This window comes from Penicillium chrysogenum (genome assembly GCF_028827035.1).
Source record: "Penicillium chrysogenum strain IBT 35668 chromosome Unknown utg000005l_segment0_segment0, whole genome shotgun sequence".
NCBI lineage: Eukaryota > Fungi > Ascomycota > Eurotiomycetes > Eurotiales > Aspergillaceae > Penicillium > Penicillium chrysogenum.
The window spans coordinates 7,496,345-7,522,725 of NW_026622753.1; the positions used below are offsets into that span (position 1 = coordinate 7,496,345).

Genomic DNA, 26,381 nt, shown 5'->3' on the forward strand with positions numbered 1-26,381 from the left:
ACTACTATATATATATACGCGCAATTCACGGACCTAGTCTTTGGGCCTTTACCTAGCAATGATGATCTAGAGAGGTTCGATACCATAATCGGGGATCATAGAGACGTCGGTTTTAGCCCGTTTATAGACGACTATATGGGATTAGCAGTATCGTTCGACGCGATATATACCTTTGTGATCCCAGAAGCCCATTTCCTTATGTAAACATGTCTTATGCCTTAGTGGCCGGATCCATATGGATCCGTTTCTGCACTTATGTACACTATCGTTACCGTATTCCGCAGTACTTAGTCGTTGGCAAAGCCAACTCAATACAAACCATGCGATCCTTTCCGAATCTCACCTTCCTACACGAGAAGTACTTCCCACGGGTGATTTTCGGTCCAGTGTACCTAGCCGAAAAGAAGGTCCGAGTCTTCGAGTCGTCGCTAGAAGCGGTAGGTTTCGAAGGAAGCAAGGAAGGAATCAGACCATCAGTCAAGCATCGGGAGAAGATCCGGGATTAGCCGACCCCGATAAATCGAGAAGAGCTTAACGGGTTCCTCTGGCTAACCCCGTTCCTACGAAGGTTCATCCCGGGGAGAGCCGAGCACGTTATGGTTATAAAGGGGGCCTACCTTAAGAAGGTACCTACGAAGCCGTATAAGACTAAAGAGGCTCCGCCTAACCTAGAAGACTACGACGGTGACCTAACGAAAAAGAAAAGACCTCCGAAGAAGAAATCTCCGATAGACGTATCGATTGAACCGCCTAAGACTATTCGAACAATATAGACAGAAAAGGAGTGGGAATAGACAGAAGAATGTCATAAGTCGTTTGACGCCGTCAAGGCAGCTATAGCGTCAAATGCATACGTAGGGACAGACTACACTATCTAGTTCCATCTAGCTACAGACGCCTCGGCCACGGGGTTAGGAGGAGTCCTCTTCTAGCTTTATAGGGTAAAGGAAGGAACAGTAGCTAGCCCGGAACACCGAGATGCCGAGCGAATCGTGATATTCCTATTATTTAGGCTCTCTAACGTAGAGACGAGATACTCGAACCCGGAAAGGGAATGCCTGGCAGTGGTTAAATGTATAGCGGAAGTCCGATAGATGATTATAGGAAGCAAATTCCCTATCATAATATATTCAGACTATAGCGTACTGAAAACGATCCTAACAAAAGGGTCGGAAGGCAATTCACGAATCATATAATAGGAGAGCAGGCTTAGCGAGTACGACTACATTATCAATCATCGTCCGAATATAGATCCGATTATTAGTCTAGCAGATAGTCTTAGCCGGATGCCTACTCGGTTAACGTCTATACCATACGCGGAAGACCGCGTGCTAGACTTAGCCTATATAGCGTAAGACACCGAAACTGGTGGCGAAAGATAGGATAAGCTCCCCGAGATTAACGGGCTAACGCGACCTATACTAATGCTTTAGAGACTATAGAACGAATAGGAGCAAGCGGATCAGTGGGCACCCTTTAGGAAATCACCCATATATCGGGGAGTTATTAAGACCCTACGGGATAAGAAGGAAGCTCTATTAAACATATCTCGGGTTCAGAGGCGTTTGAGTCTATAGCAGTCTAAGCGGCTTAGACTATATCCGTAGCGGCCAGGGATTTTGATATACCGGGAGAAGAATGGCATATGGTCGCCTTACTTACTAGAACACGAGATCGAGGACACTCTACGAGCTTTCCATGATCATTATAGACACTACGTAGTATCCCTGACCACCGATCGGATGGTTAGACTAGCATACTAGCCGAAACGCGCGTCTGACGTCGTTAACTAGATTCGTATATGTGATATATACTAGTTCTTTTCTAAGAAACCGCCCTCCGGTCCCTCTCGAAGAATCTAGGAGTTAGAGCCATTGAATATAATTAGGATGGATTTCTTAGGCCCTATCAAACCACAGTGTACGACCGGCGCTAAATATATCCTTATAGTTATAGACTATTTCTCCCGTTTTATATAGGCTTAGCCTACCGAGGGAGTAGGGGGAAAGGATATCGAATTCTTCTTCGAGCACGTCTTTACACTAATATTCGGATAGCCAGCTAACGTCTATAGTGATAATAGTCCGCATTTCATCGCAGACAATGTGATCGAGATATAGGCAAGAAATAGAGTATATTACTATATAGCCCCGGTGTACCATCCGAAGTCTATCGGGATAGTAGAAAGATTAGTACAACTAGTGGTATCCGTCCTAAGGAAGGGATGTTACGGGGATCCGAATCGCTTAGCAAAATAGAGCGATATCTTACGAGAGATAATGCCTACTATAAACACACGTTTAGTTCGCGTGTATAGTTTCACGCCCGCTGAACTATTTCTCGGGTTCAATCCGTCATCCAAACAGTATAACCTAGGCATCGTCTGTCTTGCCACAAAAGAAGATTGGATATCAGCCGACCCAGTTCCTAGACATCTTCTCTAACTATACGATATATATCGGGGCGAACGTCGGTAGGAGAGTATAGAGGCGATCTCTCTAACTAACGCACTAGCGGATGAAAAAGAGAGAGCTAAGTCCAATACTCATCGGGAGACTTTCTAAGAGGGGGATCTAGTGCTAGTACGAGACCTTCGACACGAGAAAGTGAGTAAAGATAAGATAACCCCAAAATGGTTCGGACCAAGGAAGCTAGTCAAAATTAACCCGGGGAATGTCACGGCCATGATCAGCCGGTTATACGGAGGAAAGATAAGCCGGTACTATCTTAATGATCTACGTCCCTATTTCCGGAGGGAGCTTGAGGATCTACACTTCTAAAGGACGCCGGAGAGCCAACGTCTCCACTAAGAACCCTAGGTTATACCACCGTACTAAATTAAGAGGTCAGCTATATCTATAGCTTTGCTAGTAGGGCAGAGATTAATCGACCTCCGCTAGCCTATATAAAGAAAAAAAAGAAATAGGGAAGAGAGAACGCGGCTATAAACTTATGATTTATAAAGCACGAAAACATATATTATATATATGATATAGAGTCCTTCCGTCTAATTGTTCTCTCACTTTTATTGCTACAATATATATCAAATCTAAGCGATTCACGAGTTAACAACCCCTTCTAGCCTAGGCGAAGTCTTCCCCTACCACCTACATCCTTCTCTTCCTTATTTCCCCTCTTCCCCTCCCCCTCCCCTCTCTTCTTTCTTCGTATCCTATAATCATCAACTATTTCGTCTCCACTTTTAGTGGTCTTAAGTAGTTGCCTCTTATATATATTACCTTCCCCTTAAAAATCCTACGTTCTTCGTATCATATCCCCGTTAAATCCAACCATATCATCCTACTACTATAGGTCCTAAGCCGCCTATCCCTTCGTAACCTACAAATCCTAACGAACGAAAGGGGCTCTACTAGCCGGAGAAGATACACGAATACGTCACCCACCTAATTGGCACGAATCGATAGACGTAATAGATGCTTACGCGGCCTAAAGAGCGGGACCGAGGTAATCTCCCCTATCACGATCGAATCATTTATAATGAGAATAGAGAGTTCGTGGCACCACCTATAGACGTCCGTCTGTCGGACGTATTAGTCGTCCTTCTCCTTATAGCTAACTTTACGGGCCGCTAACGAGGGTTATAGTGGCCCGCTAATTTCGATTCGGCTAGAGATGTTAAGCCTAACCGTTGGCCAATAGGCGAACTAGTCATCCTATAGGCTTTCGGTCTGCCTTTTTTGCCGGTATACGCAGATTATTACGTGTTCACCGGATCTAGGTGGCGCCATTTTCTTTAGCTCCTTAATAAGAAAACGTGACACGAAAGTCTACCGACACGAGGTTTGCGATTCGGCCAATTTCTTACTCCTACTCCTACCACTATCGTAGACAATATGCTACATTTGGATATCGATAGTGGTGGATATAACTTCCAGTTCAATCACACAGACCTAGTTGCCATACTCTAGCACGACGGGATCACTCTAACGAAGTTGCCTAATATCGCTAGATTGCAGTCGCAAAGCGGGCTAAAGGCTATGTTAAGTATGGATCGCCCGGAATCCATTCCGAAGGTCGAGTGGTCGTAAATAAGCTAGCAATATATTAAGACGTATCACCTCCGACTACGTACTAAAACAGAGGGGACGTACGTAATAATAGATATATCTAAACGGCCGACGCACGAAGTATCGGTGGCTCCGATCTCCGCATCCCTATCGAAGAGGAAGACTCCTAGTTCCCACCCTAATTCTATAAGAAAAAGAGCGAACACTTTATACACAATTGATCTTACGGGTTCGAACATATCCCCTAATGAGAGCTCTAATCCACGAAAGGATATCCCGCCACACGGAGGTCTCGAATCGCGTGAAAAAGTTAAGGTGTGGATATCTCCGACGGCTACTATCCGAATAGTAATTGGTTCAATTGACCTAACCATCCTACGAGATTATAACAAAATTGATACTATTTCGAAGACCGCTTAGGGAGTTATACGACGGGCTCACACCTTACAAACACCCTAGGTATAAGCTATCATCCGGACCTATAAGGATGTTATCGAAGCGTAGACGGAAGTACACAAAAAACTAGAGCAGTTGAACAACCGATTATCCGGACGGTCAGATATCCTAGCCAAGCAAATCTTATCGGCCGTAATAGCAAATGTCTAAGTAGATTATAACGCGGTGGGAGCGTGTCTGAATCCTTATCCCACACCGGTTATCGATAGTAACAGAGATACTATGACTACTAAAGAAACTGAGGACAACGAGGATAACGAGGACAACGAGGACAACGAGGATAACGAAGATATTTCCAATCAATCCACCCCGACTCCCGCTCGCCTACTAGATGACGCCTACACAAATAAGAAGGGAAGCATAGGCGGCAACAACAAATCCTAGGGCATATGACCTTAAAATTCTCGGATACAAATTACCTTCCGCGTCATCTTTTAGCCGTTCATTTTTTCTGCTTTGCTTTGCTTTATAGGATGGCGGGGGCGCTATCCAACTCTAGGGGGATCTCTAAGGGAAGGATATTTAAAAAAAAGAAAAAGAAATTGCTAGTCATATCTGACCGCCGCATGTTGCCGCCTTTGCTGAGCGGGCTGACCCCTCTTTCCCATCCTTATCCATATTCTTTTCATAGGAATCAAGCATCCTGCAGTTCTTCGTTTGCCATCAGTAAACTGTCTTTTCCATCAAGAATTCATCAGTCCTAGGCCGTCTGAAGTCATACCTATCAACCTCGGACCGAAGGATCACCAGTAGACTGACGGAGGCGGTGAGGCCTGCAGGGGGGTGCAGGCCAAGATCCGGTCTGTCAGCCTTCATCTGATGGTACTGCTTCTGAAGACCCATACCAAGAAGCATATGCCACTCATATCTTCTGGGAATCTTATGCCTTCCATGATGTAGATTTCCTCGATAGTGCGCCTTGGCGTTCGAAGGAGTAAGTCCACGCTTACTTGGAACTATCTCTATCGGCTCATCATATCTAACACTAGTCGATAGTCCTGGTGACTATACCCCTTTCGGGAGCCTGTATCAGTACGATGCTCCCGAATTTGGCGCTTTTGACACGGCAGATGTTGCTGGGGGCCAATATCCGCATTTTAAAGCAGTCATATACAACGACTTGGAGGCGGACAATGAAACTTGTTTTCGTGGAGAGCTCTTGATCATCCTTCGCCTAATGTTGGGTCAATTGAGAAAGATTCGCTTGCTACACCATAATATAGCACCGGTAATTCTTCATGATCCTTTTTCCCTATTCTATTATATGTTTGTGTGTTGCTGACTGGGTATTCTACAGGTTCTACTCGTCTCATTGGCCGGCAAGCGTGCACGCGTGTTGGAGGCCTATTTCGATGAGGGTTCACAATCCCTTGTCGTGCGCTCTTCTGAGCTGTACGAAGTATCCGACCGGACGTCGGCATCCAAAACGTTCATAACCCTCGCTGAATATTTTCTCGGCGATCCAGCAGGGAATACGGTGTAAGCTGGAGTTCCTTCTTTTCTTTGGTTCGGCAAATGGCTTGGAGTTAGTTTGGTTGTGTTTTATCGGATATCGACGGTGGTGAGGTTGATCTTCTAAGGTTTGGCGGTGCTGCCGCATCTTACGCAGTGATGTATTTGGTCATTTTCACGAAACAAGTTGATAAATCGATACCACCTAGCAGATCTCACTTTTAGATGTTATACCCGAGTAGACCCTTCCTTATATTACCCACAGCAACGGATATAAAGTCTGGCCCCACACATACTCCAGTCTTTTGTACTTAGTTCAATTTATCTTACTGCTAGACCCCATGCCACAACACGATGAATTGGATCTGGGATCTGATAAAGCATCTAAGTTGGATTGAAGACTTGAAGTGGAGTAGTGGAAGTTATCTGTGTAATAGCAAGCCAAGGTTGCTCAATGATTTTCGCCGTTCGAGAGTTAGTGGGCTTATCTATTCAAGAGTTGATGCGACTGGTTAATCGCGAACCGGATTAACGGGAGGCTTGATTCCTCTGGTGTAGTTCTCGAGGTTGTCGTTTCTTCAGGTTGGGTATCGTTCATATGTTGGAGTGCCCGACGTGCCAGAATCAGGTAGCGCAGGCATATGCAAACCGCAATGGTTCAGAATCCTATTTCTCTTCATGTCAGATTTGACCACTCATGTCCATCCTGCTTACGAAAACGTGCTTTGTTCCTTTGCCGCGGTGACACTGGCTGAGTTCGTAGCCCATTTGGATGATGTGGGCAGCATAATTGTTCTCATGGAACGGCTGTCTCTCATATTCAATGTGGAGGCAAAGCCGAGCCTGTGAGCCGGTGGTCCCTAAACATCTTGAAGCAATATGTTGCAGATAGGGTTGAGCAAGAAGATTGTGTGACTTCAATAGCAGGGAATAGCACAGAGATTCATATGGCGCAGGCATCTCAGGTTTCTACAAAGTCCTGGGCTTGTAACGAATGGGGTATTGATCAGGAATTTTCATCGCTTAAAGACATGTCCTCCGGCAATGTGATCTGAATTGGTTAAACAAATATTGACATGCTGCCGTTGTGGATCTAATCCATTCACTCCTATCAGATCCATATATACATTCGGGAGTGCGGGAGATCAACTGTATTCTCTCAATCTGAGACCTGCCTGGCACTCCTTGGGCTTTTTCGAGAATCCTTCGTGTGATTCCATGATTGGCTGGTATAATGCGAACTCGTATCGATGAAACAAAGTTCCAATAATCAGCTGCAGCTCCATTATGGCAACGTTCTGTCCGACACATGCCCGGGGGCCATGTGAGAATGGGTTGAAAGCAGTTTTCTGTCGCGCAGTTAGGTTCAACCAGCGGTCAGGCTTGAATTCTTCGACGTCGTCTCCCCAAATATTCTTCATGTGATGGATAGTGTACGAGGGTACCGAAAGTACCGTCCCAGGGGGAAATGGAAGCCATCGAGATCGACACCCGGGCTATGGTCAGCGACCAAACGTGGCAGACCAATAGCTGAAGTAGAATGCAGTCGCATCGCCTCATCAATACATCTTCGCAGGAATGGGAGACCTTTGATTTGACAATAAGATGCAATCTTTGCCTCAGGTCCAATTGCTTGGTCTAGCTCCTTTTGCAGACGAGGAATTATCGTGCCCGGCGCACTGCGCTCACCGTGCAGGATCCAGTAAAAGATCCCGCAGGCCGTATTGGATATTGTGTCCGAGCCAGCGATAAGTTGCGTCAGAGCCTCTGCTATGAGCTCATCCCGCTGCATTGGCCTTCCATTAGCATCCTTTGCTTGTAACAAGCGCGAAAGAATATCGTTGCGCGAGTCGACCATTCCCTTCTCCGCAGCATCCAGCCGTGACGCGACAGCGGCGACAGCAATCCCAGTCAGGTTCTCCACGGCCGCTATGCCTTTGGTGAAAAACGGATCAGGGAGGTACCGAGCCCATGGACGCAGTGCTGGGAGGAGACCCAGCGTCGAAGAGACCTCGCCTCGTCTATTCAACACGTCAACCGCCGGAGTGTATGAAATGGGTCCTCCAGACACGAGCTGGGTCTCAGTCTCGTCTTTGCCCTTGTTTACCATTCCAAATGGTGAACCAAATGCCAGGTCTCCGATTATGTCAAAGGCAAGGTAGCTGAACCAGGGCATCGCGTTGTATCGAGCAAATTCCTTCCCATTGCGTTGCGGCTGAGAAGCCGCGATCCGGTCTAGCTGGTTTATCCATCGGTGTAGGTTTTCCGCCATGAGGGGTTCGAACTCGGCGACCGACCTGGGAGAGAAGGCGTGGGATATAATCTTCCGTTTTCGCGTGTGTTCGGCGCGGTCGCGAACATTGAACATGCCCGGGGTTCGCGCCACGAAGGCTTCATAATAGTGACTAGACATTTTTCGTTAGCGTTAAGAGATCCCAACCCGGGTAGAAAGCATGACTTACTCCTTGAGGAAGCCGTTTCCGTGGCCGTAAACAACGTTCAGTGCCCGTTCATCGGCGATGGACACATGGTTGAAGCCAATACGGATGACCTTGCCGTATTTTCGGTGCGCCGCGTCGACTGCGGCATATTTCTGGCCACGTTTGGCGCTTAATCCGACCCATATGTTGCTGAATTTGGCAACAAAAGGGCCCGGAACTCGACTTAAGTGCCCATACGATACTAGATAAGGGTATATGTAGTAGAGAGCGACCCACACGGGGATGGCCAGGATTATAGCCCATGGCGAAAGCAGAAGGGATAGAAGAGCCATTTGATATATCAATCAAAGTCGAATAAATTAACGGACTAAAGGTCAATCTAAGGTTATCTCCCACTTTTTTGAAGTGGAAATCAGTCACATTCAACATTTCACATGTTCATCATCCGCCCGACGGAGTACAAGCAACACGTCGGAGACGAGACCGATACATACATATATGTACATACCTACATGTAGGTACATGTATGCAGGATCGACGTCCTCAGATACACACGCTTTGGTTCTCGGCTCGTACCCGAAAGAGCACTAATCCATATATGGCTAGTTCAAAACTAACCCCAGCTTAGCTGTATCGCAGTATTTAATGTATTTACACGTATTTACGTGTATTGGGATTCTGCTTCAAATGGGTCATTGTTAATTACCATACACCGCCATGGAATGGAAGACAGTCCAGATGTCGCAGGCACAACGGCCTGATCCATGCCCACTCGCTTCTTTCTTCTTTTGGACGTCCCAGGTAAAATCCGAGATGAGCTCTAGATGGAAGAACAGCAGAGAGAAGAAAAAGATAAGTGCAGAGGCAGTAATATTCTTGGCAGTCAAATGTCACATTTGCCGATTAACATTAAAGTTCACCCTCCTGGAGTGGCCACAACGGCTTCAGCTGTTGTGATATTGTGACAGCTGGGCCAAAATCAGTGAGTTCGCTGAATGTCCCTGGTCTCAAGGACGTGGTGGTCAAAGAATAATGATGTATTCCGAGCCAACGGCGTTGTTTCATGAGGCACTCTAATCAAAAATTCGAGGCACGGCAATTTGAAGGAAATCTCGAGCCTAGGTTGAGCATGAACTAGCCGCCCTTGCGACTAACTGGTTTCAGGTGAACTTACAAGCTCTATGGTAGCAACTTCGGATGCAGTTATATAGAACGCTGGGCCGGCATTAGGGTTTGGTATACGAGCAAGCACTCTTTTTCTATCATATATAATCAAATAGAAGACCATATTATATCCTCCCTCGGCTAGCTTCGTTATAGAGATACAGCTCTCTGATCGAACGGCTTTGGCCGCGCGGCTTTGCAGCTCAGCAACATTAAAGGCCTTATACCTATCCCTAAGCTGCTTTCCTTTATCTTAGAGCTATCGTCCACTAGTATAACGGAAAAAGTGCTCGTGATCAGGATTTGGTGTTATCATTTGGTCGGAGAGACTCGTGACCGTGCGAACGATGCGAAACGGAAGGGTAGTGGTCGTTGGCTGAAACCGAGGTGATGCTGAAAAGAAGGCAGACTGTCGTGGTTGAAAACAACAAAGTGAACAGTTTCTCAAATTTGGAAGAGCTGAAACACGACGTCCCATGACCACGTTCATTGCAAGTGTCCGGTTGAGAACAGTCCCAAATCATTGGCGCCGGGGGCTGGGTGTAACCGCCTGAATTTCTTGGCGCTTATAATTTTGAGAATTTCGAGAATCCTGTGATTCTGCGGCTCTCCGGCCGTCGCAGAAGCTGATCGGCGCCGGTGCCGGCAGTTCTCACAGGTCCGTAGAGGGCATGCTCCCATAGCATCAGAAAGCGAGAACGGGTGGGCAGAACGGGGGTGAGAAGTTGCATGGCATATGTACATAGCACCCGGGAAAGCCGTCAAGGCCGACGGAAGAAATCAGGGGCGAAGATACATGTCGACCCAAGCATGGACCGTCTGTGGGCACACAATGTAGAGAGGATAGCAGGCAGGCAGGGCGTCCCTGCCTGCTTATCCTCCTCCGCACTCTGTTATATGGTTGACCGGGTTTAGTAGGTCCGGAGGTCCCTGCAAACGAGCGGGTGTACCGTCACACCGTCGGTATCGTATACGTATACGTGTCGTTCGTGTCTGGTAGTAGCGTGGTCAACGATGGACGATAGAGAGAGCAGGGATTTAGGTACGAGTTAGGTAGACAAGGGCAAATTAGGGGACGTGAGACAGGGATCAGGGCCCGTGGTCACATGGTGCGGTACTTTGTTCTACGATTCTCTTTGTTGGGATTCTCTCAAGGGTATTCATCCCCCAATGGCCATAGCCAAGCACTCTGAGATTCGAGTAGCACATTCGTCCAATCAGCACTAATGGACAAATACACCATTCCTCTTGAGAAGGCTGTCGAACTGACGCCAATTCCTTCGGAACCGGTACACCTCTTTCTTTATTTTCTTTTGCTTTTTACTTGGTCATCTGTCTCTCTAAAGTAGTAAATTTCTTATTTAGGATACCTTCACTAACGCCCAACCGCTGTGGAGTTTCGCGGGCGGCTATGGAGTCTACGGCGGATCAACTGTTGCCCATTGTCTTGTGGCCGCCCAAAAGACCGTCCCGAGCGACTACATTGCCCACTCTCTCCACTGCGGCTTCGTCAGCCCCGGTAATCCAAAGCGACCGATTGAATATCGTGTTGAGCGTACACGCGATGGGAAAAGCTTCATCACGAGGACTGTCCACGCCACCCAGAAGGCCGGTGTGATCTCTGAGGCAATTGTCAACTTTGTACGCGTGGGAACGTACAGTAATAACGGTAACATTGGCAAAGTAGGGAGACTCGAACATGGGAGAAAAATGCCCAAGGGTTTGACCCTGCCTGGTCAAGCAGAGATGGATGGGAAGGGGGTAGATGGGCCGTTTGAGGCTCGTTGGGGGAAATCCTGAATCGTAAGTTTTTCCCTGGCGCTATTCGTGATTCAAGTTAGTTTCCTCCTTGCTTTTATTCAGATCTAACATAATAAATAGAAACATCTCACGACCTAGTCAACACTCAGATCCGATACTGGGTGCGGGCCAAGGACCCTATCCAGCAAAGAAGTCCTCAGGCCCAGCTCGCGGCGCTGGCATACATGTCCGACGCATATTTTATTGGCGCCGCAGTTCAAGTACACGACGTGGCGGGTCAAGCGTTCGGGACCAAAATGGCCATGGCAGCTAGTCTGAATCATACAATTTACTTCCACCATCCCGAAGCTGTGCGGGCGGATGAGTGGATGTGTTCCGAAAGAGAAAGCCCGTGGGCTGGCAATGATCGTGCCCTGGTGGTTCAGAGGGTCTGGTCTCCCGAGGGGATCTTGGTGGCCACGTGTGTCCAAGAGGTATATTTCTCTATCTTCTCTTCCCCTCTAGAATGCCTACGTTCCTTGTGCCGATTACGCTGGATTGCTGACCAGTTCGGACCCAGGGGGTCTTACGTGTCCAAGTGCCCTCCGAGAAGGTGAAACTTTGAAAAGCCCGTCTCCGGATGACAGAGCGATAGGCGACACCCTCAATTCTAGTCCTAAGAAGTCGTTGCAGCTACCGGAAGGCGTAGTATCCCAAGCATATATTGGCATCCTGGAGGATTCAGAGAAGTTCAAGAACCGTCCACAGGGCGATGCTTCAGAGCAAAAACTGTGGGCGTATGGACCTTGTCAAGTTGGCTTGTTGGTCTCGCGGTCGTGTCGCGCTCGTCGGAGATGCGGCTTATTGTCCGCCCGCAATGACAGGAATGAGTACCACTTCTGGGATTCCTGGTGTCTATTTCTTGGCTGGGGAGATTGGGCGGCACTGTGATGGGTCTTCTGGGAAGAATTTCATGGAAGGGAATGATACCATAGACGCTATTATGGGTGCGCTCCAGGCGTATGAACAGATGTTTCGTCCTTTTATCAGCCAATTGCAGGAAATGTTCTAAGGGCGAGGGAATTTGGAATATGATCTTGGCCATGGCGTTGCCCGTTGCTCTCATGAATCATTTTATGGAATTGCTTCCTTTTTCAGATTAGGTTCTCTCAGCAGTTTCTGTGCGGATCCTGTCAAGACTGTCAACTTCCGACATACGAAGAGTTGCTACGGGATTAAAGTTGGGTATCACAAGAGCAGCCGAGCAACCATTCGTGAGTGACATATATATATCATACTCCACTCTCAATGGCATGAGGTTATTGTTTTGTTTGTGCACATGGCGCTCCTCGGGTGGACATATAGTCAACCAAGTAACAGTCCGCTATGCCTATCTAGGCTAGCTTGGTTTCTGAACCTTGGAACCTTGGAACTTAAATCAGATCACGTGAATACACGGGTCCGCCCGAGGTGCCGCCCTACAGGGCTTCCCATGTGCTCTTCAACTCCTTGAGCGTCCAGATATCGGATTTGGCATTTATTGCCGAGAAAACATCAAGAGGGCCGCATAAACAAAAAATGGAGAGAAGAAAACTGAATAGCAGCTATCACATTTGCCAATCTCACCGGAATAAGAAATTTCTACCTCCCAAATGACCAGGAAAGCAAGAGATGTTCTTCACAAACTGGGTTTATGAGAGACAATTACGTACAATCTTCGGGAATTGGGGGTTGGCACTTCGAAAATTTTGCTAATGGCCTTGAAAAGTCCCGGTGCTTATCCAGTATAAGCCTAGTGGATGACATTGTCTCATTGCTCCTGCGGCTTGGTCCGACACGACCTGCTTGTTACCTGACGAATATAAATGAACCGAATCTAGCGCCAGGAATCTTGCGAATCAGTAGTCTCCCCCCACGGCTCAATCAATATGATTGATACACATTGGTTTGACTAACCCCACTGTGCTCCACATCAAGACAGCCTTCATCACACTATGTACTCCCAGAATGTCATGATGTTGAGGGGGTTACTCCCGAGATCCACTTTGCAGGTCCGACCATCGGTCGATTTGGCTCTTTGATCTTATCTGATCCGCCTTTTCTTCATTTTGGTTTCGACTGCTTTTCGTCGACATTTACATTTGTTAGCTTACACTTACGTCTATACAAGTCTGGCGTACGGTTCACTAAATAATCGATACACTGCCCACGATATCTCGAGACAATGGCCAGCGAAGGTCTCCCCAAGGACCAGAACCTTTTCGATCCGGAGTTACAAGGAATATTAGAAGGAAATGCCCGATTCCGCCGTTTAGGCTGGAAACGTCTCACTGTCATTTCGATAGTTGAGGCAATCGCCCTGGGAAGCCTAGGCCTACCATCCGCATTCGCCGCCCTCGGAATGGTCGCAGGCGTGATCCTAACGATTGGACTTGGCTTCGTTGCAATCTACGCGGGCTATAACATCGGCGCAGTCAAACTGCGGTACCCACAAGTTGGTCATTATGCAGACGTCGGCCGACTTCTGATGGGAAGTTTGGGATCAAAACTGTTCGTCGGCAGCTTTGTTGCTCTTCTTGTCTTCGTTATTGGGTCGCATTGCTTGACTGGCGCGATTGCGTTCCAGAATATCACTCAAAGCAGTTCGTGTTCCGTTATATTTAGCGTTGTATCTGCTGCAATCCTTATGTTGCTCGCTATTCCTCCGTCGTTCGCTGAGATTGCGATACTGGGCTATATCGACTTCGCGTCGATTATCTTGGCTATTGGGATTACGATGGTTGCCACCGGTATTCAGAGCTCGAATGGTTCGGGTGACTTTGCTGCGGATCTGTCGCCCTGGTCTGCTTGGCCAAAGCCTGGTCTCACTTTCTCCGCCGCTATCGTAGCCACCAATAATATTGTTTTCGCATATTCCTTTGCTGGTTGTCTGCCGTCTTTCATGGAAGATATGCATACCCCCAAGGATTATGTCAAAACACTATGGTGGCTAGGTGGTATCCAGATCGTTATCTATACCCTGACAGGGTCAATCATCTATGCCTTTGTCGGGCAGGAGGTGCAATCACCTGCTTTGCTGTCTGCGGGCCCCGTTATCTCAAGGGTTGTCTTCGGCATAGCGCTTCCAGTCATCTTCATTTCGGGGTCTATCAATACAACCGTTGTCTGCCGATATATCCACGGAAAAATATACCGGGACTCGGTTGTTCGCTTTGTCAACACCGCGAAGGGATGGAGTACATGGCTTGGTCTTGTCTCTGTTGTTACCATCCTAGCCTGGATCATTGCTGAGGCTATCCCCATCTTTTCCGAATTGCTCTCTGTCATTTCTTCCTTGTTCGTGTCTGGTCTCTCTTTTTATATCCCACCAGTCATGTGGTATGTGCTTTTGAAAGAGGGTGCATGGTATGAAAAGCACAATTTAAAACCAGCCATTCTAAATGGTGTGGTCTTCCTGGTTGGTATGATTGTTTTTGGATGTGGTACCTATGCTAGCATCGCCGAACTGGTGAGTCTTTTCCCCTTTCATCATCCGAGCGCGGGTACTGACTATGTTTCGCAGGTTGATAAGTTCCAGTCGGGGTCGGTAAGTAAGCCATTTACCTGCGCTTGAAATATCGCAGAAACGTCGTATATTTGTCTCAGAGGGAAAGAGACAACAGGATCGGACTTGAGAATTCTTTGCAAGCGGACACGTTTAGACACAGTTAGAGTCAAGTCAACAGAGAAGAATGTCACTTTTGAGAGTGGCAAAGGAACATAGGACCAAAGTGTGAGACTTTGATATAGTTTGTGTTTGAAGATACAGTAGAATTAAGGGCTTTCTGAGTGATTGCACTTGCACGGACAAAGAAGGCACCTGTGCAAGTTGTTTTTACGTGAATCGTAGTAGTATAGAGATATCAGATTACAATAATAGCATAGAGTAACATTAAACACAATAATAACTAGGTCAGTCGATATTCACCTCGCTTACTTCACTTACCTCTTTTCCCATTGCTCCTTTCAATCCTCCTGCATCGGTTCCTGGGCCCATTCGTTCTGCTCCAAGAACTCTTGTAAGTCGCCGCTACCATCGCGGACAAGTCCCTCTTCGTTGAAGAGTGCAGGATCGTTGAAGAGTGCAGGATCTAGCCCCGCGAGAAAAGCAGCGTCACTATCACCTCCCTCCTGAGGTTCTTGTCCAACGGGAGCAAGTACAGGGTCGGGAGTAGTGGCAGTTTTGTGTGGTACTTGTACCCTTCTCCTTTGAGCCGGTGGAGCATCTGTCTCAGCCTCTGCTTCTGCTGTTGCTCCCGCTTCCGCTTCTGCTTCCGCCTCTGCCCTCTTGCGTTTCACCACATCCTGTCTGTTGGCCGCATATCGGGCTAGCTGTTCAGCACGATGGTTATAAACGAGCTTGCGACCGGTGCCCATCCTTACAGAAGGGCGATTCACTGCTGGCTGTTTACCAGCGAGGGCACCACCTATAGAGGAAAAATGTTAGTATGTGGTCTTTCAATCGAAGGGGAGTCGCAAAGGGCGCCTTACCTTTTACATTACCGTCTCGGATAATAATAGTCATATTAGGTCTGGGTAATGGCGAGCGCCTGTTACCTTGGCCTTGGAAGGGCTCAGGGGAGGGGTTTCGAAGCTTAGGCCAATGCTCACGGATAGTTCGCAAAATTGTAGACGTAAAATTCAGAGAAGTCAGTCGCACCTCTCCGGTCTGTGGGTTAGCAATATTCCTACGGTCAATTTGGTCCAGAGAGTAATGGGCAAGCCAGATTGTTTCTCCGTCTGCTAGATAGGCTTCTTGGACGAGGTTTTCTTTGAGTCGTTCGAATTCAATGTAGGCGATGTTGACCCAGTCCCCATCGTGGGATATATCCTGCGGGTTTTCTCTGTTAGTTAACAAGTCACTCACTCTAATTGCAATTGGCATATCCGGGTGCTCTGCTCGGATGATATGGATATCGCCGTTCGGTACTATGTAGGGCCGAGAATAATCGAATTTCATCGGTTGTTCTGGTCGCTTTAGTGCTGACTCTTCCGATTGCTCCTCGGTCGGTTCAACCGGTGCTTCATTTCTCCGGCGTTCAAAGTCCACTTCCAAGTCGTCTCGAATGCAAATGATGTATTTATACAGCATACCAACCAGAATCTCGGTGTCCGCGACGTGACTTATAACAGTCGCTGGCAACCTCGGTATGCGATTGCGAATCTCGGACATGATTGTATTGCGTGCATAGTTTGACTTGAAAAGGTTCATGAGGCTTCTGTAGTTGGCATAAGCATCAGCCGCTACGATATCATAGACTTCTTGTATTAAACCGAGGACAACCTGTTGGTCTTCTGTACTTTCTGATATGCCAAGACGCTCGTAGCAATAAATTTGATCGTGTCTCTGGGGCCAATTTTTTTTTTTTAATCTGCTTAGGATTGGTTGTAGTCATCTTGGAGGTGTTCGGATTCATGGTGCTTGGATGGTGCTTGAAAATGATCATATGAGGGGGATCTTTCCATTTTAATACTCGAGAGGTCCTTTGTGACTGAATATTCTCTATTATTATTCCCTTGAATCTTGATTCAATATGCATTGTTAATATCTCTAAGAGATACATAAAGGGACAAAGACGAGAATGTGACGGTACACATTAAATTAGTATCTATTCTTTGTAAACACTGAATTAGGATCAAAGGATAGACTGTATCAAAGCTAGGTTTCTAGTTTACATTATTATTAGACAAACAATGAGACATTTGCCTTTGTTGGGAATTTGCCTACGTGATGGATTGTGGCGGGCCTGGTTATGCCATTGTGACCATTGCCAACTCGCCACCTCATTCTAAGGTGGATGGCGAGATTTCATCATGTCAATATTCTGGACTTGATACACCAAACTTACGATTACCGAGATTGGTTTTAAATAAAAATCAGATAGCGTGGTGGATATTTGCGTTAAAACTCCTTAGAAAATATGAACAGAAAATCCATAGATATGATCCTCCCAAGGCGACCAATCGCCAGTAGAACCCATAGAAGAAAAGTGAAATGTGCATACCCTCCCTTTTATTTCATGATTCATTGTTCTAATTCATTTTCAACATGTCAAAAAACAAGCACAGGCTTACGCAGAGACGTAAGCTTGGCCAGCCTGGTTGAGAGTGTTGCCGGAAAGCAAGTAGTTGTTGGCACACATGAAGTAAGAGTAGCGAGTGACACCAGGTTGCGAATCCAACCAAGGGAGGACATCGTTAAGGAAAGCAGCAGTAGTAGCGGTGTCCATGGCTCCGCTGATATCAGCGTTGAGAGCAAACTCGGTGATCCAGACTTCGGACAGGCTGTGCTTGGAAGCAGTGTCGACGGCCTTGGTGACGAAGGACTTGAAATCGTCGGCAGTGTTGCCGTACCAGTGAACGGCCAGACCGGTGATACCACAGCCGCTGCAGCTACCGATGAAAGACTCGAACCAGTCCAGGCCGGATCCGGCCTGGGTGGAGGAGGTGACGGCGGGCGAGATTAGCTTCGCCTTTCCGGACCACGGGGTGATATAGGTCATGTAGTAGTTGGCAGCATCCGAGGGGCTCATGCTAGACTGCGAAGCCATGTCGGGCTCGTTGAATCCCAGAATGTAGGTACTTCCGCTGGACAAAGCACTCTCGATGGCAGTCACCCAGCCACCGAACATCTTAGGGCCCCAGAGCATGGGGACGAACTCGACACCAGAGGGAAGCAGGCCAGAGAGGGAGCCGGCCCAGTTGTAGGCCCATGAGATGGAGCCACCGCTGGCCATAGAAGACACGGTGGTGACGTCGTTGTAGGCAGCACCGCGCTTGCTGGAGGAGGCGCGCTTAGCCTCCATGGGGGCGGCCAGAGCAGAAGTGGCAACTAGGCCAGCAGTGAAAAGCTTAGTGAAAGAGACCATTTTGGATGAAGTCGAAAGCTAAAGTCACAAAAGGAGTGGACTTGGAAGAATAGAAAAAAGAGGGAAAAAAAGAGAGAAACCTGTTCTCGACCTTAGGATAAGGAATGTAGACTTGAAGGAAAGTGAGGCTCAGACCGTGCACGGCACAGGACTAGAAGACCAGCAATGAAATGAAGGGAAGGTAGGTGGTTGGAGAGGAGGGAGAAGAAGAAGAAAGATCAAGGGAGGCGGAGGTTTTAAATCACCCAGGCATCAGTGTGTCAAACCTACCAGCCTAACCCGCTGGCTGGAAGACATTGCATTTCTTCACGAGTGGAGTGCAGATAGGAAGTGGTTATTGGATATTCGGGGACCGAGGAGGCGGGCTCGACCTCATAACCATGCCTGTGGCCAGAACAACTGTATGCAAAATATAATTGGCGCCGGGGAAGACCAGGGGGACCTAAATGGACCTGATGGGCCATTGACAGGAATTCGAACCATGGTGATTGGCTTGAACCGAGCGTCTTTTCTTACATTTCTTACATGTGCAATGAAAAGTCATTCTCCAAGGCGCTAATTGACACTAATTCTTTCAATTCTTCGGGATCAAGTAGGTTTCGCATCTGGTCTAACTCCACAGCCAAGGTCTGTAGGCCACTCCACAATAGCCTGGACCATAATGGGGTTCGTTACATCGAATTCCGATATTGACATGCAATGGGGGGAATACAGGCCTTGGGACTCTGTTCCTGGTGCCTGTAACTTTGTCTTAATAATAATTGGCACGCCCCTGACAGAATGCTAAGGTATGCAATGAGAAACAACCTAAGAGTTCACAGCCCAATGACAAGAAATTGACATAAATTGAGGTGATGTGGGGGCAATAACGTACCACGGATGGCATTGCATCATCCAGTGGTTTGCCATGTAGTCCGACGCGCAGTTCCCTGGTTCCCGGTCAGGGGAGCCGCTCTGATAGGCGCACCTTGGATACATCGTCATTGGGGTCCTTGGGTGACCTATCATATCATTGCGTTATTGAACATAACCCTAGGAACCCAATGAAAACCCCAAAACATTGCACTACATTTAATTTAAATTGGTTCCAAGGTCTGTGAGATTGTAACACTGTGAGATTCAATACTTCAGATTTCAGATTCCTTCCGCAAAAGAAAATAATATCTCTCACCCCGACAGAATACAATCACCACACAAACGCAGGCGTCAACTGAAACTGACTAATATGACACACCGACTGTGTAGGCGCCACCACATCAACAGGATGGGTCGAATCGACCACTCATAGTAACACCAACCCCGATCGACACCATGTTTCACATCCAAGCATAAGATCTAGACCGTCTCTCCCTTTCACCGATATACCGGTGCGTTCCTTACTTCTGGATCGACTGGATTATTCTAGGGCTAGAAGAAAGATGGGGCGCTTGTCTGAAACCAACCCCTCTTCAAGCCCCCTGCCGATCTCTTGCCGAAAAACGGCCAGGACAAGCCTTGCCGGACTACACGCCGTTGTTTCTTCCGGTACTTTGCATTTGGATTGGCGCCCCATTCGCTGTTCTACGGTTGTTCTCCAGCAAAGGTATATCGTAATTTCCTTTTTCATCGGTTTTGGTTCCGGTTTCTTTGTGTCACCTCTTGCTCGTAGTGATTTGCTAGTTGTACTTGTCTCCCTTGGAATGATGACTGGGGATCAATGCTCTTATTCCCAGTTCTCCTATAGGCTGTTAGGACATAGTACTCCAGCATACCCTACAAGATGCGGATGCCACAAAGGTTTGCTTGCCAAGCAGATTAGAATTTTTTAATCATATCATCCAGCCCTGTGGTACTTTACGGTTTTCATTCATTCTTTGATTTCATTGTAGTTCATTGTAGTTCCCCGAGCCAATACTTGCCACTGCATTAGAGGATTGCAAGGGCGCCATGAGATCAGATTTCAGTCACCTCCCGCCTCTGCAGCCAATATTCCGGACATGGTTCCGAGGAATATGCATGTCTGCATCTCTATTGCCATGACCAAGACTACGGTTCTTCCCATTTGAGCAGACTAAACTCCACCGATCTCTTTGTGATCCCGTCAACGTGGTCCAGGACTCTAAATTTGTTTTCAAGGCTATTCAACATACTTTCTCGGACTATTGATTCCCGGACAATTATTATCATAAAATTTTCTCCGAGGAAAAAAGAAAAGATTTTGAAAATCTCACTTGTTCTGGCCGCGTTGGCAAGTAATGTGGCTTGTCTCAGTTCCCACTTTCCAAAGTTCCGGCGCTCTGCCCACGTCATCCTACTGCGTCGAAGGCTTGCTGGCTTACTCCATACACATCTCAAAATCCGAAGGGATAGGAAAGATACGGGAGGTTTATTGCTCATAACTTACCAATCTCGCTGGGGCATCGCTCTCTTGCTTAAGCTATCGCCCCAGCATACCTGTTTCGACTAACCTTAACAACCAGGCAGCCTAATCGAATACCATTTTTAGGGACGCTTGGTCTTCGTCGTCAGGCACTCAGGCCACTGGCCATATACCGGAGACACCGAACGAGTCCGATATGTTTGCTACAGTCACCGATACGAAGACGTGTTGAATGGATGTCATTGATTGGTTATAAGAAGTACGAGACAACGCATGTCTGCGGTTGATATAACAAGTCGACCTCGTGTTCCCATGGGATATTCAGCATCAGTATTCCTTCGGTTTCTCGGACCTGAAGACGAGAGCAGGATGCGAGTCCCCTGGAACGCATCACGAACGGCGCCGAACATGTCGCTATCGGTGCTGATGCTAGTCTCAGTGTTAACACATCGTATATGCTGATTTTGGGCAGGCATGCGTACCCGAGGGCCTCTTGCATCAGCAGTTTTATTACACATGAGTCTCTTTTCTGTGGGCATCAGGCTCTTGATTGTAGTCATTCTGGCCTCTACAACAGCAAGGCTTCCAGCCTCCACGGCTGTCTGGGTACATTCCATTAGCTCCGTGTGCATGTCAACGTTATTGTGAGCAATGGTAGCATTGGCCGCGTACAGCACGTCATTGCTTCACCAGTCTGTTATCTTTGTCTTGTTTACCACCCGCCAAACAGGACTCGAAAATGTAATTGCCATATAAATCTCTATGGCATACGGAGGTCTATACTGCGGCTCCATTGATCACCTACATTACCAAATGACTACGTAAGGCTGATATACAAATTCCAAGGGTAGATCCTCAATCCAAGCCGAAGTAGTCAGGGTTGCTTTGGAGTAAAGTAAAGTCATTTCCAATATCACCTTTCTTCCAAACACACACTATGTCATGAAGGAAACAAATTTGAACATATTCTACAATCATTTACTTTTTTGGAGTCACTAATTGCGGTAGCCTTGGTGGTTGCTGGTGACAAGGTCATTGCACAAGTGTATCCTCACTGGCCAATCGTCAAATATCTATACATCAGTTCGAAATTTTTGGATTCTAAATCATCATATTCGCACAAGATCTATAGTCCACTTTTTATAAATAAAATACCACATCGAGCAACTGTCATCTATACCTCCATCCAATCACAGATACTGCCCATACTCACTCCAAATAAAGCAGGCGGTGAACAACGATGATGTAAATTATCCCATTCTCTCCGCATCGTCAAAAGAGCTCCCCCAATCTTCAATTTACCATTCCCTTCCACGAATCCCAATCTAAGTACCCCATACAACAATGCTCTCCCGCACAGCCCCCCCGAGCTCTGCTCACCTCCGTGCGCCCATCCATCCGCACAACAACACCCACCACTTCAACTCTGCTCCCCCGGGCTTGCGCCATCCGCCCAAGTTCCGCCTCAAAGTTCACCCGCTCTTTCCAGTCCTCCCCGGCAATCCGCAAAGGCATTCACCCAGAATCTGCAAACCCCCAGCTCCGAACCCCCAATCGGGTTCCGTTGCCGGAGCTGCTACCCATATCACCGAGCCCTCGCCATTGACTCCGGAGGAGTACTACGAGTACTCGGAGCATTATTTCAACGTGCTGCAGAGTGAGCTGGAGAAGGCACAGGAGGAGGGGTCTGACATTGAGGCTGAGTACAGTGTATGTTTCTCCTTCTTTTCTATATATTATCTTTTTCCCGGTCTCCATCTTCCTTTTTCCTATCTTTCTCAGCCTATTATAAAGGCCTTCTGTTGGCATGATATTCAAAATAAGGTTACTAACCCACCCTTCTCCTCCAGGCTGGTGTTTTGAACATCTCCGTTCCCGCACTCGGCACCTATGTGCTCAACAAGCAACCACCTAACAAGCAGATCTGGCTCAGCTCGCCCATCTCCGGGCCGAAGCGGTACGATTGGATTGTCGAGGGCGATTACATGCATGAGAAGCAGGACTCGCGGCCTTTCGCTAATGGGCAGTGGATCTACCTGCGTGACGGCTCGAATCTGACCGAGTTGTTGAACTCCGAGTTGACCCTGCGTTTGCCCAAGGATATCTACAGTGAGATCGTTGAGTGAGTGGACCGTCTTACTGGGCTATCGATTACCTAGAAAGAAGAAGACTCTTGTCGTTCCCGTTTCTATTAGGGATGTTGTTACATACTGTAGTCTAGTGTCTATTTTTATGATGCGGTTGCATTGGCATCTTTCGCGCTATTCCTTTCTTATAGATTCACGAAGAAGGTGAACGAGTAATTTAGGAACATAGTTTTGGGTATCATTTGAAGCAAATGCACGAGGTGAGTGTACAGTATGTGCATATGTGTAGCGGAAACGCAGTGCTGCACGGATGGGTCATCATATCACCCCGTGAACAGGTGTATCAAAGTGTTGTTCTTTCTGAATGGATGAACGCGACATGTACATAGCCAAAATACAGTCTCAACCCGACGAACAGAACAGTGTCTCGACAGGCCAAGCGATATTGTCCGAGGCGAAACTCACACTAAGGATTGAGTCGCTGAGCCCCAGTCAACATTAAATATGTTGAGTGAGCGAGGTACGGCGGGGTACTCCAGTGCGAGTCACCGAGACAAATAGGCCTCGGTAACACCGAGTCACATGGCAATATGCCTATAGACGACACCTGTAGCGGAACATAGACACACGCTGCGCAATCCGTCTAGTGAGTTCCGGCGGGTCAGAACCGCTCAGACTCGATGGACTGCCGAGCAGACACAGCTGGGCAGTGGAAAGGCAAAGTATCCAATCGCTCGAACCACTTCCGCCACAACAACAAGAATGGCTGCGAGTCGACTTCCAAAATCAACAGCATGGTCCTTCTTTCGGACTGAGATTGACTCGATCCTTTCAAGGATATTTGCATAATCTCCTTTATCTCACGCTCAAGCCTGGACAGCCACCTCGCTCGTGCTCTGCGTTTCGGCTTTGGGAAGATCGGCCTGTAGATACCCCCCCAGGGTGTGAAATTAGCCCACTGAACACATAAAGCGACATGCATCTGGGTAATAGGATAGGGAAACATACCAAGTCGAAGATAACCCGGATCATCAGACTGCAACTCGGACACACGGCGATCTCTTCGCCGTCGCGCAAATCGTCGATCGCGATCTCGAAGCGGTCGCCACATGGACAGGGATATGTGTAGATCTGGATATTCGGGTCGAAGGTCATGTCCTCGATCTCGATCTCGTCATAGATGTTCAGTCCGTCGTCGGCCATTTTGAATAATTCCCGGTATGTTCAAGGGAGATGTGGCGAATGAGTAGATCTTGTAGCGTTGACTCTTTCGGGCAGAAAAAGTTTGGCGCGGTCACGTGACGCGCGGGGTTAAGACAGGGACATCCCCGGATTTAAGACTTGTCGGTTGGTGAACTATGGGCTTTCATTTTGACAACTTAGAACAATACGTTTCCCAAAGGCCACGTATGGCCGATAGGAAAGGCTCGGAGATATTCAAATCATCTCGAGCTTGCACCCGTCGATTTCAGCCAGGGCAATCGCAAAGTCCACTACAAGTCCACCGGGCGTCAGCAGTTGCGAAGACGAGTTGCGATGCCTACCAAACGTAGATGATTTTGTAGGATGTGCCAGCATGAATTGCTGCGGTGGCGAAGTATCTGGTGAAAACATCGAGGTCGATCATGGATTGGGCTTGGGGTTATTGAGGTTGGCCATTTGATTCAATGTGTTCTCTATGACTGCGGTAGGAAGCAGACTTGTGTAATTGCCCTCGGGGCCATAAATAACAAAGAGGTTGGGACATCCTACGGGGGTCTACTGATCTACAGGTCTAACTAACACTACATAGTTATGTTGAAGGCATATTAATTCTACTATGTACTCCTAAGGTATGTATGTAGTTGCGGCTCATCTCTCTAATCGTGCAATTTCCATCTTCACTTCTTCAACCTCTCTCGCCAAAACCCCATACCGACGAGCAATATCCGCATAAGTCCCTTCATCCGCATCGACATCAGCAACCGGATCAGACACCTGAACATCGCCATAAGCTCTCAGCTCTTGAACCGTCATCTTCTGGCGATGCTGCAAGCGCTCCTTCGTCTGCCTCAGATGCTGCCTATACCGAGCAAGAGCAGCAAGTGTTTCCGGCGTATACAGCGTAGCCGCAATCTCCAACTTCGTAACCCTGTCCAAACCGTTAGAAGACCATTCCACTCAAAGAAATAACAACAAACCGGGGAGGGCAAAACATACTCTAATTTTCCCTCCACGCCCTGCGCAACAACAGCCAAATTCTCCGCCTTAGCTTTCGTCGCGCGCGCCAGAGCTCCATGCTTCGCCCGCTCCAAAATCACAACAGTGCGCTCCAGGACCCGCGCACGCGCGGCAACAACCTCCGCCGCCGTGGCAGCCATCTTCCGCCGAGCAACTGGCAGCTCGGAGAGCTGCGTGTTGCGCAACAGGCGTATCCGCGCCTGCAGCTGTGATGAGAGTGGTGGAACTGGCGCTATCGAGGTCCGGACTCGGCGGTCGCGCGCTCGGACGCGTGCATTGTGGTTCGAGTGCTGTGTGGCTGGCGCCTCTGTGTCGGGCGCGGTGTCCGGGTCTGTGTTTGCGGTTGATAGAGCGCGTAGGTCTCGGATGGAGGATGAGAGGGCTTTAGAGAAGGGTAGGATGAAGGCTGGGATATTGGTGTAGAAGGCTTCGATGTCTGGTCCCAGGAGACTGAGTGCTTCGTCTTGTTTCTTAGGTTCCGTTTCCGGCTTTGAGGTGGTGGGCTCGATTGCGCTGGATGGGGTCTCTAGGTAGAGGGTTATTATAGCGAGGTTATCGTGGCACTGGATGTGGTAGGGTCGTTAGAGATGCGGTTTTCCTGATGGCTTGCTGGGCTGCGGCAGGGGTTGTACTGACCTCCGCTGGTAGATTGCTGTCTGGGGCAAAGGCCAATTGCCGGAGCATGTGCTCTTTGATTCGCTTTTTGGCTTTTTGAGTCTGGCATTCTTTCAGCTCCTAGTGACAGAGTGTTGTCAGAGCTCTGTTCATGTCGGGGTCCGTTGGGTATGTGCTGCGCAATGGCGCTTCGACGACTTACCTCCACCACAGCTATGCGGCCTGGGTTCGCGCTGTGAGCACGCGTTGAGGCATCCGGATTGAGGAGGGAGGTCGTTAAATTCTCATATAGTCGTTTGAATTGAGGATTCTGCTCAAGAATTGAGGGGTCGCAGGGAGGAATCATGCTGATGTTGCAAGGAAACTGGGGAAGTTCACCGCCGAAGAAGACCCAATGCGTCACGGCCAATGACATACCTGATAAGGGAGATGTTCACAATACAATACTTCATACTCTGTACATTCGAACTACATACCTAACGGGAATCAGATGCTTTACTATTACAAGTACATATTCATTTTGCATTTCCGCGTTTCTTTCGTAATCATACAAGTTGAAGCCAAAGCTTCGGTTCACCTCTTTCCAACCGCAACGTCGTCGGAGGAAATAGAGCAACCCCATCCACCTATCCTAGTTGTGAAATGAAACGGGAGAAAAAGTGCACACTCAGGCGTAGGGGAAGGGAAATTCAAGGGATCAAGTGAATAAAATCCTGTTCGGCCAATCTTGAGCGTAAGGTTCGTAGTGGCAGTAGAAACCTCGCCGGGTGCAGGGGTATTCAAAATCAAAGTATGTACAGACGTTGCTGGCGGGGATTGCATAGCGCATTGCAACCAGCCCGTCAGAATCCAGCGGTGCGACTGAAAAGAGAAAGATGTGGCGAGAAATTGTTCGGAAGGACACTAATGGA

The 26,381-nt window shown here is 47.9% G+C and overlaps 9 protein-coding genes across 9 annotated transcripts; 4 read left to right on the top strand and 5 right to left on the bottom strand.

Moving 5' to 3' along the window:
• Window positions 1-5,263: 5,263 nt before the first annotated feature.
• Window positions 5,264-5,967, top strand: N7489_011212 (uncharacterized protein; the record flags this gene model as incomplete). The annotated part of the gene is made up of 3 exons (XM_056716961.1): window positions 5,264-5,418; window positions 5,481-5,712; window positions 5,782-5,967. Coding segments are annotated over 3 exons (573 nt in total), but the record flags the coding sequence as incomplete, so codon positions are not given.
• Window positions 5,968-7,353: 1,386 nt separating this feature from the next.
• N7489_011213 (uncharacterized protein) lies at window positions 7,354-8,709 on the bottom strand (the record flags this gene model as incomplete). The annotated part of the gene is made up of 2 exons (XM_056716962.1): window positions 7,354-8,341; window positions 8,399-8,709. 2 exons carry the CDS (start codon window positions 8,707-8,709, stop codon window positions 7,354-7,356), a joined length of 1,299 nt encoding a protein of 432 aa, XP_056564584.1.
• Window positions 8,710-10,767: 2,058 nt separating this feature from the next.
• Window positions 10,768-12,232, top strand: N7489_011214 (acyl-CoA thioesterase; the record flags this gene model as incomplete). The annotated part of the gene is made up of 4 exons (XM_056716963.1): window positions 10,768-10,830; window positions 10,907-11,324; window positions 11,423-11,762; window positions 11,851-12,232. 4 exons carry the CDS (start codon window positions 10,768-10,770, stop codon window positions 12,230-12,232), a joined length of 1,203 nt encoding a protein of 400 aa, XP_056564585.1.
• Window positions 12,233-13,505: 1,273 nt separating this feature from the next.
• On the top strand, window positions 13,506-14,894 carry N7489_011215 (uncharacterized protein; the record flags this gene model as incomplete). The annotated part of the gene is made up of 2 exons (XM_056716964.1): window positions 13,506-14,789; window positions 14,844-14,894. 2 exons carry the CDS (start codon window positions 13,506-13,508, stop codon window positions 14,892-14,894), a joined length of 1,335 nt encoding a protein of 444 aa, XP_056564586.1.
• Window positions 14,895-15,286: 392 nt separating this feature from the next.
• On the bottom strand, window positions 15,287-16,691 carry N7489_011216 (uncharacterized protein; the record flags this gene model as incomplete). The annotated part of the gene is made up of 2 exons (XM_056716965.1): window positions 15,287-15,747; window positions 15,812-16,691. Coding segments are annotated over 2 exons (1,341 nt in total), but the record flags the coding sequence as incomplete, so codon positions are not given.
• Window positions 16,692-17,391: 700 nt separating this feature from the next.
• Window positions 17,392-18,189, bottom strand: N7489_011217 (glycoside hydrolase family 128 protein; the record flags this gene model as incomplete). The annotated part of the gene is made up of 1 exon (XM_056716966.1): window positions 17,392-18,189. The coding sequence occupies one exon, from the start codon at window positions 18,187-18,189 to the stop codon at window positions 17,392-17,394; it is 798 nt and encodes a 265-aa protein (XP_056564588.1).
• A 3,703-nt stretch (window positions 18,190-21,892) lies between these two features.
• On the top strand, window positions 21,893-22,674 carry N7489_011218 (frataxin family protein; the record flags this gene model as incomplete). Its single annotated transcript, XM_056716967.1, has 2 exons — window positions 21,893-22,258; window positions 22,399-22,674. The coding sequence occupies 2 exons, from the start codon at window positions 21,893-21,895 to the stop codon at window positions 22,672-22,674; spliced, it is 642 nt and encodes a 213-aa protein (XP_056564589.1).
• Window positions 22,675-23,501: 827 nt separating this feature from the next.
• Window positions 23,502-23,838, bottom strand: dph3 (CSL family zinc fnger-containing protein; the record flags this gene model as incomplete). The annotated part of the gene is made up of 2 exons (XM_056716968.1): window positions 23,502-23,558; window positions 23,644-23,838. 2 exons carry the CDS (start codon window positions 23,836-23,838, stop codon window positions 23,502-23,504), a joined length of 252 nt encoding a protein of 83 aa, XP_056564590.1.
• Window positions 23,839-24,486: 648 nt separating this feature from the next.
• N7489_011220 (uncharacterized protein) lies at window positions 24,487-25,816 on the bottom strand (the record flags this gene model as incomplete). Its single annotated transcript, XM_056716969.1, has 4 exons — window positions 24,487-24,766; window positions 24,835-25,418; window positions 25,492-25,590; window positions 25,673-25,816. The coding sequence occupies 4 exons, from the start codon at window positions 25,814-25,816 to the stop codon at window positions 24,487-24,489; spliced, it is 1,107 nt and encodes a 368-aa protein (XP_056564591.1).
• Window positions 25,817-26,381: the final 565 nt, after the last annotated feature.